Source organism: Engystomops pustulosus, chromosome 6, assembly GCF_040894005.1.
Source record: "Engystomops pustulosus chromosome 6, aEngPut4.maternal, whole genome shotgun sequence".
NCBI lineage: Eukaryota > Metazoa > Chordata > Amphibia > Anura > Leptodactylidae > Engystomops > Engystomops pustulosus.
This window is the reverse complement of record NC_092416.1, coordinates 54,859,674-54,875,085: the sequence shown is the minus strand read 5'-3', so window position 1 is coordinate 54,875,085 and position 15,412 is coordinate 54,859,674. Positions and strand designations below refer to the sequence as shown.

At 41.2% G+C, this 15,412-nt stretch overlaps 1 protein-coding gene across 3 annotated transcripts in view; it reads right to left on the bottom strand.

The window, feature by feature from the left end:
- Positions 1-1,459: 1,459 nt before the first annotated feature.
- The window catches only part of LRRC38 (leucine rich repeat containing 38), a 38,606-nt gene continuing 24,653 nt past the window's right edge, over positions 1,460-15,412 (bottom strand). For all 3 annotated transcript variants that reach the window (XM_072156165.1, XM_072156164.1, XM_072156163.1), the window contains one exon: positions 1,460-6,392. In XM_072156165.1, coding sequence (XP_072012266.1) covers positions 6,151-6,392 — 242 coding nt within the window. In that variant the 3' untranslated portion in view covers positions 1,460-6,150. The remainder of the gene's footprint in view (positions 6,393-15,412) is intronic.

The window sequence follows — 15,412 nt, the reverse complement described above, 5'->3', positions numbered from 1 at the left end:
ATTTTTGTTTGTGCTGCTTTTGTTTTGAATAAATTAACAAAAAATTAAAGTTCAAAAGTTCAACCAGCCCCCCCCACATTAACCGAATCAAACTAAACTGGTGTCAAACGTGAGTGTTACATTTGTACTGGTTTGTGCAGCAGAAATTTTCGTTTGTGCCACTATCATTTTTAATATATTCATACTTTTTTGCAGAGGTCATCAGAGTTCTTTTCTTCCAAAGTATAATGTGTTTGCTAGCTCCCACTGGTGATCAAGCCAGGGAAGTGTCACTAGGTTTGTTTTTTACCAGTTCATCCTAAACACCTTAAACACCTGAACATACCTTAAAAATGATAGCGGCACAAACAAAAATTTTTGCTGCACAAACCAGCACAAATGTAGCACTAACGTTTGACACCAGTTTTGTTTGAATCGGTTAATGTGGGGGGGCTGGTTGAACTTTTGAACTTTAATTTTTTGTTCATTTATTCAAAACAAAAGCAGCACAAACAAAAATTTGAGCAGCACAGACCAGCACATACAAAGCAGAATTGTTTGGTCCCAGTTTTGTTTGATTTGGGCAATGTGGGGGGGCTGGTTGACCTCTGATGACCTCTGGAAACTTTCATTAAAATCTTTAAAACTATAGCGGCACAAACGAAAATTTCTGCTGCACAAACCAGCACAAACGTAGCACAAACGTTTGACACCAATTTTGTTTGATTTGAACAAGGTGGGGGGGGGGGGCAACTTCACTCAGGTCTAGGTTCATATATAAGGCACACCGGATTATTAGGCGCACCTGTTTATAAGGATGAGTGACCAGCAGGTGGCAGACCTGTGCACAGTTCAAGGCAGCTGTTTTCTGTAAGTATGGTTCATATATAAGGCGCACTGGACTATAAGGCGCACCTGATTATAAGGATGAATGACCATCAGGTGGCAGACCTATGCACAGTTCAAGGCAGCTGTTATCTGTAAGTATGGTTCATATATAAGGCGCACTGGGCTATAAGGCGCACCTTTGATTTCTGAAGGATTTTTTGTGCGCCTTATAGTCCGAAAAATATGGTACATTGCAATAAACTGTAATGAGGTCTCTCTGGAGATCTGGCCCTAAGCTATACAGCAATGCTAATTTAATTGCAGGTAAGAAAACATGTCTCTGCTTCAATGAAATTAAATATTTCAAGATTTATTTATTCTATATTCTCCATGTTCATAAGGAAAACCTAATAGGGAAAACAAATATCTTAATTTTCTGATACATTCCTGGTAAACATGAGTCATAAGTAATGAGAGAAGTGGCCTGTAAAAAACTGGCACAAACCTTTTTCTTATCTTAGGTAACCTTGGTGACTATTTGCCTTGTGATTTCTTTATATGTAAAATATTATAACAGAATAAAATGTATTTTGTGAAAAAATACCCATAACTGATATTTGACCAAATGAATGAAGAATGAGAGACCACAATATACACAGAGCAGGCCATTATTTTATTATACAAAGTTGAACAAATATGTACAATATATTTGAGACCCCAGAAGTAATAAATACGACGGACGATCACACCAGATTGCATTGTGCAATATAAACGTATGCAACACAGATATAACACAACAGAGTAATAAAATACTGGAAGTCATAGTACAAAACATTTTTATGTATAAATATTCTCTAAAATATCTTACAAATGGCACTAGATTAATAGACAAGTCCTTCAAAAGAAACCTGACGCCACCTGTTCTCTATGAAACAGACATTCATGGGTACAGCAGTTTTCTGGTGTACAAGCCCTGAAATTATCACAAATCCGGGTTAACCACCAGTAATTGTGATTATTTCCTCTTCTCACCACATCTACACCAAGCGGGTGTGGAAGGGGGTGAAGGGGGCTGTGGCTGGCAGAGAAGTGGGCCAGCAATGGACGTTCCTGATCCACACCTGCATACTAGCTATAACCTGGTTATAGCTAGTGTGCAGGTGCTCCATGTGCCAGTATATGATAATGATTTTCCCCTCGGTGTCTAAAAAAAGTTTACCTTTCTTTTATTAAAGGAAATATACCACCAGGATGAATGACTGTAAACCAAGCACACTGACCTAATGGTGCGTGCCCGCTCTGGCAGGATCTGCTAGTCTTTAAAGGAAATCTACCATTAAGATCAAGGATTTCAAACACAGCCCACTTACATGCTGGTGTTTGCTGTATCTCACAAGTTCTTTTAGCTTTTTATGTCCATATTTTTACAAAAAAAGGCATTCAAAATTATGCAAATGAGCCATAGGGGCTCCAGGCTCCATAGATGTTAATGGAGCCTGGAGCCCTTATGGCTCATTTGCATATATTTTTGTAAAAACAACGGCATATAAAGCTAAAAGAATAGCAGATCCTGCAAGAGGGGGCACACACCAGAATGTCAGTGTGCTTATTTTACAATCCTTCATCCTAGTGGTGATGTTCTTTGTTTAATGCAAGATCTTTCCTTTACAATTTCTGGTAATAGTTAAACATGCTCAATCTGAGGACATCATGTTAAAGAGTAGGAGGAGCTAAGTAGATTGTACATTTTCCAGATTTACCAAGATTGAGGCAAACTTTAATTGTGACGTACTCCCATTAAACTGGTTCACTCAGCTCTTCCTGCTCCATAGCACGTCCCCTAGCTTCCCCTATAACAAGAGATTAACATAAAATGACTACACACAAAGTACAAACAAACCTCTTCTTTGGGGTCTGCATAAAAAATATTTTCTGTCAAAAAGTGTCATAAATGACTATTTAAAATATATGGAACTGGGGAAAAATGTGACAAGAAACAGCGCTTTTCTTGTCTTTAGGTCGAATCGACACCTGCAATACTACACACACCATAAATAAAATTGGTGCTGGCACAACCCTGCACATCCTTCGTATTCAGTGTGTATTTCATAGTAGAACAGGGACAGGTGCTATTCAAATACTTTCCTACCCAAATGTTCACTACTTCGCCCTAGTTGACATATGCTGAAATCACAATGTTACCCTTTATTCAAAGACAGCGTATTAAGTTGTACTATATTATATGTACTGCACTATACTGTATCATATAGTCATGTATGCTATATGTGCCTCTAACCATTGTCAGACATCTTTCACAGCTTACAATATTTGTGCCTTCCACCATGAGATCCATGACTTCTGCTATGGAATACTTGTTTTTTGATGGAAAGATCGATCCACAAGTTTACAGCTCACTGAAAAGGAGTCTTCACCCTGTAGATTTCTATGTATACTGCTAATATATACCCTATATGGGCCTATATATACTTTTGGTCCATGAAACCCATAGTGTGTACTGACTGTATTTCAAGGACTGAACACTGCACTGGGAGAGGAACTCCAAGAATTCTAGTTATATTTGATGAAATGAGTCCCTGCAAGCCTGTGGGACAAAAGTAACCAACTCAAATACGCAGGGACTCCTTGCATCATATATAACTAGAATGTTTGGGATGAAATACAGGCAGCTCATGTTAGTCTGAAACAAGCCTATTACACAGTATGTAGCTGTACAGGAGCCATGACTACGCAGTTACAAGATCTCACTAGTTTTTTTGGTTCCCAAACTGCAATTTTAAGTAGACAGACATTTTGACTTAAGCTACATACCTACTATTCAGTATATCTGTAGGGTTCATTGTGTTAGGGTCTATTTTGATGGTCAGATAGTGCTGTACATTATTCTGTTCTACCATGTTTAGTGACGCCAAGGCTTAACAGAACCATTACATGTTGATGGTAAAAAAGTGTCATAATAGTACTGGTTGCATTATGTGTCATATGCTTCATGGATAGTGTTGCATTGGATGCCATTAATCCTTTCTCAACCGAAGTGAAAGATAAGGTCTCATAAATCAACTGATCCATGCATCCAACCAAACCATAGTGACGGGGTACAACCACTCTATAGGCCAAAATAAAGTGCTGCTGGGGAAATATTGGCTTTTTATGGAAATCCTAAGTACTTGTTCTGGCCAGAAGCTAGACAGAATGATTAGTGGATCCCATCATTTGAAGACCAGAGACATATGAGGTCCATCGACGTGGGCTGACATCAATGATATACCTCTACAGCTCAAACACCTTTTACAGTCATCTATCTAAAGTGATGCAAGTCCTGCAGATAATAAATATCAGCTAATAATAGTAATGTCACTGTGGCATTTTCCTTAACATCATTTAGGACAAGGGTCAAACAGCAACGTTGTCACAACAAAGATTGTTTTTGCATAGAAAAACATAAATCCAGACATGATCCAATTCATCCACCCTTAACTTTCCAAATCTGGACAGCTACTTCACTGCTTATGTATTTAAAACAGTGGTTCCCAAGCCATATGTATTAAATATGTAATAATAAGTTGCATGTTAGGGTTAGGATAGAAGATGATTGGGTCTCTTTGTAAAACTTTCCCTAGGTTGTCCAGTCAGAAGAATTGAAGAAAGTGGGAAATTTCTGGTTTCCTCATATGCATATTTAAGGTTAAACCCTTATTGCGAAAGAATTAACAGTCTTAATATTTGGAAGTTATGGTTATGTGTAAGGCCAATGGTCAGTCCATGAATCACAAACAATGCAATGGTCAGATTTCATGGACCAACCACACTCCCAGGGACAGGATTTCATTCCCATACTGAAACAATCATGAGCAAGAGCATGTTTGTAGCTTGAAACGCGTTGATGTGTTGCCCGAATTCCTGTAAATATGCTTCTGGATGCCATACTTTTTTGAATAAAGGTTTGCGAATTCTTCCATCTGAGCCGGATCCATGCTTTCTTCCATAGGGTGGTTGGTCTGTGAAATCTGTCCAGCACAGGGTCTGTAATTCATGGACTGACCACAGTCGTATGCCGCTGCCTTAAATTAAATCTTTAAATCATATTCAAGAAGCACTTGTAGATTTTCATGTAAGACCATGTTTTATTAAGTCTAGTAGCAGTGATATAGTGCTACAGCCATGGATAGGATTACCAATACCAGGCCATAGGAAACAGTCCAATACACACCCTTAAGGAGTCCCAATAATATTCCTCTTGGACCACCTTGTTCTCAGCAATGGTGGGAGTAACAGAGGTCAGACCCCTATCTTACATTAATGATCTGTTTGACAGGTCATAAGAATAAATATATGGTTGTCATGGGATGGGGGAAGGGTAGACGTGCCCGGCGGCTGAAAGTTCACAGAGCCAAGTGTGCCTGCCCCTGTAAACAAACCTGGGCATGGCTTCAATGGATGGTTGTACAGGAGACCTGGAGCACTGGAGATGTACAGGTTTATTTTTATGACCACCTTTCCCCAGCCGACCTCCAGAGTTTTCAATAAAGTTAGACAACCCCTTTAAGTCAGTCAAATAGCAGCTACATGATAAATGTATGCAGCCCCTGTGTTTCCTGCAATCGCTCTGTACCTGCTTCAGCTCCTGTTTTTTTCCCTTTGAGGTCAGTCACTGGCCTCATTGGTGACCTCTGAGGTCTTGTCACTGATAAGGTTAGGTAGCAATGTGTTGTGGGTGTAAAGATTGCTGCAGTGAAGACCTTCCCTGCCGCGGGCACGGCAGGAGCTGGCGCTGGGCCATTGGAATGGAGGACAAACCCTTCGAGCTCTAAAAACTTTTAATGCCATCTATCACAGGCTAGCAGATCATAGCACATGACACAGGTATTAGCTAATAAGACAGGTCTGTATCAGTCTCCTCAACTTCATCAGCAGAAAACATAGTATTTCCTAGTAGCTCATGTGAGTTGGCATTTAACACTGAAATACGGTTTCTCCTTAAGGAATTAAGGGGAAATCCACCTGAAAATATTTTCTTACATGTCACAAAGACATATCAGAAATTGGCATCTTCCCAAACTGAAGAGGCCGGTGGCACTCTGTAAAGTGCATGGATACCTGTGGACCTTGTAGAAGATTTCCACCACAGGAGGTGACCATTGATAGCTGGGCTTAAGGAACCAAATAATGGGGATTGTATGTATTTTCAGAGGAGTCAGCTTTTAAGTAGACCTCTGAAGTAACCATTTTAATAAACTTGGTGATAATTCATCCTAAACATCCAATGGGCCATTGTATGTGGTCCAACAGGGTAATGTCCAAGTCATCAAGATAACCCATAGCTTCTCAGTCATCGTCATCGTCCTCATCTTCATCCTTGCTTGGGGCACATCTGTGGAAACAGTGCACAGTGGTAGCCAGGAAGAAACTTGAAAAAATGGCAGCAATGGATACAGCAACCCCGGAAAATATAATGATTAAAAAATCTGTCAGTGATAAGGTGAACTTGCATTCGCTGAAGCTGATGTCTGACAGCTCGTGAAGGAAGACTTTACGATCCTCTAATGTGCACTGAATCTCTTCCACACCTAAGGAGGAGAGGAAACTGTTAGAATAACATTTATATATGCGTAATTCGGGATTGTGCAGGATACGAAAAGAAGCGATAAATAAATACTACTTTATACATTTTGCCGATCAGGAAGTTAAATTATCACCTTAATTTTCAATTACATGACCACCCCCACCTACCCAAGTCTACTGAAATATACACATTGGGGCAGATTTACTTACCCGGTCATGTAGCGATCCCGCGGTGCGTTGTCCGACGAGGATTCGGGTCTGCCGCGATTCACGAAGCTTGTGCGCCCGAGTTTTTGCATCTGCCGCTTCTGCACCGAGGTCCGCCGGAGTTCACCTGCTTCTTCCGGGTGCTTGAAAGTGCGTGTCTTGCGACACAATTCTAAATGTTAGATCCCGCGTGTTGTCCGAATCCGTCAGGTTGTATGACGGCCCACCCCCCATTTTCTGTCGCGTGAAAGGCGGCGCTGATGTGCCAAAATCCGATTGTGTGCGGGGAAATCTGGTGCAAAACGGAAATCATCAGGAAACTTGACGAAAAAGCGCTCTGCGGACCCTTAGTAAATGAGCCCCATTGACTGTTTGCTGCCACATAAACAGAGAATTATAGGCACAAGCAGATTAAACCTCCCATGCAAGTAAATGTTTTAACCAAAAACCTTTGTATGGTAATTTCCTGTACATACAGTCCAGGGTTAAATACAGAATAGGCTCTGTTCTTAAGTTGAATTTGTATGTAAGTTCGAAGAACTAAATATTGTAAGTGCAACTCCAGAAAAATATTTAATAATAGTTGATTAATGCATCTTTGGACTAAAGTACAGTAAATTACAATCATCTGGAGAGCTTCAACAGAGATCACAGTGGGCACAGAGGTCCATTTGTAAGGGTCGCCTGTAATTCTGGTGTCCTTAAGTCAGGGACCGCCTTTATGTGTATTTGTCACAATGTGTCTGTCCAGAAAATCCCTGTGAGCTACATCTTGTAGCACCATAATGCAACCCCCGGAGCCATAGGTAAAGGGGGAACATGACGGTGGTAAAGGGGGGACCTATAACGCCTGAATTTCATGTATTAGTATTGAGGTAAGATGCTGGTCCTTGGTAAAAGAACAGAGTAGGTGGGATAGTGTAGTGATGTAAGAGGGGAGGAGCTCAGGGGTAGATGTCACTCCCTGTCCTGTATCTCTCTCTCTCTCTTTCTCTCCCTAGAAGAACAGAAAGAAACATGTCCCTCCCACCCGCCCTGTTTTTATCACTATTCTACAACTGGTTATTTTAACTATTACATGTATAATGCGATGCAACTGTTTGTAACTGTTATTTGTTGTACTCTGACTCTGTTTATCATTACTGTTTATCTTGTACCATAAAAGAATAAATAAATAAATAAAAAAATAAAAAAAACAATTATTGACTGTTGATGAGATGAAGTTGGGCTATCCTCCTAAGCCCAGGGGAAGGGCGATCCTTCAGCCATGGTTCCCTAGAGGTTTCCTCCACAGGGTTTTTCCTCTCCTGAGCGCTGTGGGATGACTCTTTGTGAGTCAGAGGCTGCCCATATTTACATTTTCTGCCTGGACATTAAAATTTATCAATGATATGTTCATGGCTTTGGTTACAAGAGAAAATATATAATTAAACAAAAAATATGTAAATTGAAAAATATATAAAAAATAAATATATACATATATATGTATGAAGGAAATAGAATGGGAGTCAATGTCAGGCCATAAAGTTTGGCATTTTTCTTATCTGTCGCAGCTTTGATTTTGCGGTGGAGGAGTCAGGTGGAAGGTGCAGGCAAGTTATTGGTGGACTAATTTCACTTATAGATGATGTAAAACCTCATTGTGGTGAACAGGCTGAGCTTTGGAAGTGGCCAGCCTCAAGGCTCTGGTAATGGTAAAAGCAGCCAGGGGCGGGCACGTTGGTGAAGCACACAAGGGATGATCTTCACTAGGGTTATTGGTGCCCTTAAAGTGTATTGGATCTGCTAGAATGGCAGCCAGAGCGTGCCTCCCCCCCTTTATTGCTGTCTGGCCGGGTGCTATATGTCAGGCAGCGGTGGATTGGGGTATTTGGTGAATTCCACCCCTAGCATGTCACCTGACTCCTCCTCTGTTTGTTTTATTCCAGTGATTTAAATAAAGCTGTGGCCATTTCACCCATTAAGTTATGTGTTGTGTAGTTTTTACAGACATCGTGTTTTCTCTTGTCTAAGTTTTTCTTAAGATAAAGTGGGGGTCCATGCCATATCCACACGTCATGGTTTCAACTTTCTATGATTATAGATCAAGACTGAACAGGTTTATAATTTATTATTTTTGTGTTCACTGGCCACAGTGCTGAGCTAAATTTATCATGGGGGTGCAGTGGTCCTCTCCTTACATCCATAAAGGAAATCTACCACCAGGATGAAGAATTGTAAAACAAGCACACTGACATACTGGTGTGTGTCCTCTCTGGCAGAATCCGCTCTTCTTTTACAAAAAAAGGCTTTAACAATTATGCAAAATAGCCCGAGGGGTTCTGAGCTCTATAGCTGTTAATGGAGCCCAGAGCCCCTCAGGATCATTTGCATAATTTTTGAAAATCCAGAAAAAATAATTTAAAGTGCATGCTATCACAATGGCACGGTAAACTCTCCTATATAACAGTAAACATTAAGTATATGGGCTACATGCAGTGTTCTATACTTAATGTTTACTGTTATATAGGAGAGTTTACCGTGCCATTGTGATAGCATGCACTTTAAATAGCTGACTCCTTTTGGGGCTTCCACTGTGTTTATTCATTGACACCAAAATTACTTATTGCAGTCAGGGTGGTTTCTTTGGGATGATTCTACATTATTCATTCCATTGAGTCTTTTGTGTCTGTGTACTTGTTACACGTTTTAAGTGTTTTTAAATTGGTCAATGTTTGTCAATATATTTGGAATGTGTAAATAAAGTTTGATATTTTGCTTATAGTTTGGTTGTTCTGACACGCTTTTCTTGTACATATTTGATAGTTTAATTCGTACTTTAAGGATTATTCAGGGCGTGGAGATCCAAAGAAACGCTCAGGGACTATTCCGATAAGATATTTTTTATGCAGTTAATTTAAGACTGGCCAGCAACATAATAAAGTCAATGGAGCAAATTTACTTACCTGGTCCTGTCGCGATCCCTGATTCTGACGGTCCTACGAAGATGAAGTCTGGCACGATTCACATAGCTTGTGCGCCCGAGTCCCTGCATCTTATGATTCTCCGCCAAGGTCCGCCGGAGTTCATCTTCTTCTTCCCAGTGCTTGTAAGTGCGTGTCTTGCAACACAATTCTAAATGTTAAATCCCGCGCGTAGTCCAAACCCGTCGGGTTGTCCACCCGAATTGTGTCGCGTGCAAGCCGGCGCCAATGCGCCAAATCCGATCGCGTGCGGCAAAATCCCCTGTTAAATACGGCGCAAAACGGAAATCCCGACAAAAATGAGCTCCCCGGACCCTTAGTAAATGAGCCCCATTGTATCTCTTTTTCCACCAGTCTTCCACACACATAGAAGTGACTTTTGCATTGAAGCCAGGAGCCATCTGCTCCCCGCATCACCATTGGGCCTCCGCCGCTGCCGCATGAAGTGGTCACATATACACACACAACATTGCTTGCTGGTATGTGAAAGCAAAACTATTAATATGTGCCACTTTAATTGTCATCTGATTGTCTACCCCTTGTAAAATTGCTTAAGCCACAGAGTAGATTATGAAGGGCTGATAAAAAAGGAAGGATTTTTAGGTATCAGATACTTGACCACTATCTGTACAACACAGTAATGGAACACAAACCACATTCCCGATTCCTCGCGCTCTGAGGCAGAGTCACGGAGAAGGGGATTGTGTGACTTGCCGCTGCTTCATGATCCTTTAATGACTATTATAAATTTAAGCAGAGAAATGTGAGGAAAGTGTAATTTGCCTGCTCAGGGTTACTGCCCCCTGTTCTCCTATGACATGTCCTTTGGAATCTAATAAGAGGTCAAAGGTATGTTTTCCAATTCTGCATCTTAAAGAAGCTGGATTCTTCATTCTCTGTGTAGTGGTTAAAATGAACTACTACAGCTTAGCCCCTATCCAAATGAAAGGGAACTGATCCTCAGTAACCTGGTCTGATCGATACATAGGGAATGGAGCTGTCTGCTTCTTCTTGCTACAGAAAACATCTAATTTGCGGAGGTGCTGGTTGTTGTACCCCTCAACAATCTAATATTGATGACCTATTCTATGGATATATTTTATGGATATTATTTTTAGCCCAGAAAAAAAGAGATGTGCCAAACAGAGTTTTTGTTGCTTTACTTTGTGAAAATTTTTCTTTGTATCATCAAATTCTAAAACCTGTAAAATTTAGCAATAGTCTGCAATAAAATTGCATTGCAATGTATTGCACAAATACAATATTAGTATTGAGCCCTTCCATGGGCAAGGTTCAGTAGTATTATAATAAATAATCAGCAGGCCTGGGAGCGTTCAGTAAGCCCATGGCTCTCATTGTAACCGAATGGCTCTAACCATTTCCCCTTTGTAGAGCCATTTCATTACAAAATCTGGAAGTGAAACTAAGCCCTTGGGTGTCATGGTCTCGTTTGTGAAAAATAACATAGACCTGGCAGCTTTGGTGCTTACTCAGCGCCCTGATAGAGCTCCATCTTATAAGTTTGACATCCGCTGTAAATGTATGGCAGATTTTGGGAAAGGGTTAAAGAGGTTGGCCACTTACAGAAAACTTTAGCAGGGTAAGTACACAAGCCTAATAGGGTCATACATTTTATATATCTACCCCAATAAAGTTTCCTGTTCGCTGCTGGGAGTTGCGGGTCATATGAGCTTTCTGTGACATCCCATTAGGTCATAAAATGTATTGTTTTTTATTTTACTGTTTTATACGGTGGCACCATAGGAACCCTATTTACAAGAGGAAACACTCCCTTATGGGGCAGGAATGACTAGGTTCTACATTAGCAAGAACTCATTACAGGTTTGGACCCCAACAATTTTGCATGTTTTCCCCTTCAGTTGATAACAGATAACACATTTTTACTGAAATATCCCTTTAAGCCACAATTATTATAACCAACACTGTAATGTATGTTTAACATCAGGGTAAGGCACAACTGCAGTTCAGGGGTCTGGATATCCTGCTGTAATGACATATTAGTTGTCACTGGGAATTACTAATAATTCTACAGCAAGGGACAACTCAAGGACCTATCCTTAAATTGGTGTAAAATATTGACTTGTAGGAAAGGAGACACCGCACATGACTACAGTAGGTGCTAAGATTTTCTACATCCTCAAATGTCTACTTGTAATTGTAAAGGGAAATGTGAGAAATGCGGGTTTCTACTGACCTGGGATTGTATTTTGTAGTAGCTCCGAGGGGACTGGATTCTTAGAAATCTTACAAAGGTCATTGGTGTAAATGTATCTGGTTTATGGCTCTTATGATTTAGCATTTCTTAGAAAGTTCTTATCAGTGATTAAGAGAGAGGATGAACACTGACTGGAAACAAAGACTCTTTGTATTTATGGATATTAAAACATATTAGAGAAAATGTACTAAAACTGTCTGGAATTTGGACTACACAGATACAGTATATAGATATTTGACAGTGCCTGACGCTGGATCAGATATCTAGTCTAGTCTAGTCATACCCGTTTTCCCCATAGCCTGGCACCCCTCCTTCCAAGTGGTTAGCTACACTGTCCTTACTAGACGGTCCCCTTTTGAGTTCTGCTAGCTGTCCTCTGCTGTTAGCCTTGATTCTGTCTTTGCCTTCTTTGTATCAGTAATAAAAGACAGTTAAAGGCAGTTTGATGCTGGACAAGGCATCGGAAAAGCCCAATTTCCAACCTTTTTGTCTGTTTTTGGGTGTGATGGGGTGGGGGTGTTAATACCTAGGCCCCCCTTTATTTACTTTAGACTCCACCAGAAAAATAAATAAAATGAAATGAATAAACTGAACTTTTGTATTAGAGCCAGAAGAAGTGCAAGCCGCGAAACGGCTATCCCTCCTACGTATGTGGGGTGTCCTTACTGTCCTCCCTCCACTTTATCGCTGTTTTTCTGTGAGTATGATCAATAAATAACTCCTTTAAAAAGACTCAAAATAAGTGGCAAGTGCCATTCTTCTCACTCTACTGCTGCAATATTGGACTAGTCAATATATGTGAATAGAGCACAATCCAATTGGATTCCTGTCTTCCAGCACACAGCATCGTCTGTAATAGACCTACAGAGCTGTGAAGTCCATGTTTTCCTCTTGTTTTTGAAAATAAACTACGCACTCAGCTATGACGCTCCCCACCGATCCTCTTCTCCCGTCTTTTATTTTCAGCTGCTCTGATAGAAGAGTGGAGAAGAGAAGCCATAAGGAGCGCCGGAAGGTGTGTATGTAGCTTATACTTTTTACGCGCTGGAGGCAGCGTACTACCTATATACTGAAGGGCCTGCAGTATATTGGATACCTAATGGCTGAAAACATATATACTGGGGAGAGTTTGCTATACTGGATACATATATACTGGGGGAGTTTGCTGGGTAAATATATACTGTGGGCAGTGTGCTGGATACATATACATTGGGGGCAGTGTGCTGGATAAATATATACTGGGGGCAATGTGCTGGATACATATATACTGTGAGCAGTGTGCTGGATAAATATATACCAGGGGCATTGTGCTGGATACATATATACCAGGGGCATTGTGCTAGATACATATGTACTGGGGGGAATGTGCTGGATACATATATACTAGGGGGGTGTGCTGGATACATATATACTAGGGGTGTGTGCTGGATACATATATACTGGGGGCAGTATGCTGAATACATATATAATGGGGGCAGTATGCTGGATACAAATATACTGGGGAGAAGTGTACTGGGTACATATATACTGGGGGCAGCATGCTGGATACCTATATACTTGGGAAAATGTACTGGATACATATATACTAGAGCAGTGGTGGCGAACCTATGGCACGCGTGCCAGAGAGGGCACGCCGAGCCCTCTCTGTGGGCACGTGGACCATCTCCCCTGCTGTCTATATATAAATCATTAGAACTCCCGGCAGGCAGGAAAAGCTGCTGATCGCCGAGAGCTCCAGTGATCTCTTTCACTGAAGGCTGCGTCTGACCTGCTCTGTGCTCATTAGTGCTGCCTAGAGACACAGCAGCAGGTCAGTGCCCGCCCCTCCACTTCCTCCCCTCCCCCTTCAGCCTGGGAACAGGAGGAGAGTGAGAGAGAACTGCCAGAGCTTACAGCAGCAGCCGGTGCCCAGTGAGTGCAGCTGGAGGCAGGAGCTGCTGTGTGTGTATATGTGACAGGCAGCAGGCAGGCAGCTTTGGGACACTGAACAACTGTAGGTGCTTATTGTTTAGTGTCCCAAACTGCCCTGTATGACACATGTCTGTGGCCACATGTATACTGCCCCTGGTCCAGTGCTCCTGTCACTGTGCCATGCTGCCATTGACCCTGGGGTGCACTACACTGCCCTCACTGACAGCATGGCACAGGTGCCCAGAGCTCCAGACCAAGGGCAGTATATATATGTATTTGGCCACAGACATGTGTCATGTGGTGATTTGATGGTAAATTCACCTGCCTGATTGCATGTAGATTTGCTGTTTAGTGCACCCACCCTGCACCCTACAACATACACATTACCCTACATACCCCCTGCCGAATTCAACAATCCTTCATATTGCCACTGGATGGGGGTGGTGATCCTCACTGGATGGGGGTGGTGATCCTCACTGGATGGGGGTGGTGATCCTCACTGGATGGGGGTGGTGATCCTCACTGGATGGGGGTAGTGTTCCTCACTGGATGGGGGTAGTATTCTCCGCTGTATTTGCTCCTGCTTTGTGATATAATTGGTGATGTTGGACTTTCTTTAGTGGTCTGTTTATTATCAGTATGGTGGTATTTATCTTGTTGTACTGGTAATGGTCATCATGTAGCAGTATTATATGTCCCTTATAGAGTGGTATGGTGTGATTTTAGGCTAAATAGACGTGTTGGCACTTTGCGATGATTACATGGACTTTGGTTTGGAGTTTGGGCACTCGGTCTCTAAAAGGTTTGCCATCACTGTACTAGAGTGTGTGTTCTGTATACATATATTTATGGGGCCAGTGTGCTGGAACAAATATACTGGGAAGCAGTGTACTGGGTACATATATACTGGGGGCAGGTTGCTGAATACTTGGGGTAGTGTGCTCTATACATACATACTAGGTTGGTATTTAATAGATGGGGTACAGTATAAAGCTAATACAGAGGGCACATTATCTATCATTATTTATTACAGTGGGAACAGTATGAATTAAAAGAGGGGCCGCGTGTATTAATTTGTTTTGGGGTACTTTACAGTGACATCACTGTGTGCGTTATCCTGTAATATGACATAACTGAGTATTCTATGTTAATTTCAGAGCATTTTTCTTTACATTATCTCTGTACTGTGACATCACCGAAAGTATTTAAGAGGTGAAGTGGTGTCCTGATAGGGTCCCATGGTTACTAGTTTTGTCATGTATATTGTACAATTGCTGACAACGTGACAAATATAAAATGGCTTCACTCCATCTTTAGCCATTGCCATTAATCTAATTCAGTAAATCAATTTAAATATGTAATTTAACGTTATGTCCCATTATACTGAGCTATTATAAGATATTTGTTATGACATATGTGGTCTGAACTGAAAGCTCCTTGTAATTTGTAGAAACAGGGAGGGCTTTCTTTTATCTAAGTGAGATGTCTCCCTCGTTCAAGAAAGATTGCGCATAAGCTACCCCATGGTGACCCCAACTACCCAGCAAATCTCAGCCTCACCTCCCTAAATTATAACAATTATAATATAAACAATCAGCCCACCTCAAATGCAAAGCTTTCAGATGTATTATAGTGAATGCATCATCCTTCTGAATAAGTACCATGTATACAATGCTTCTCCCACACTAATTTTAGCATATACAGTGAA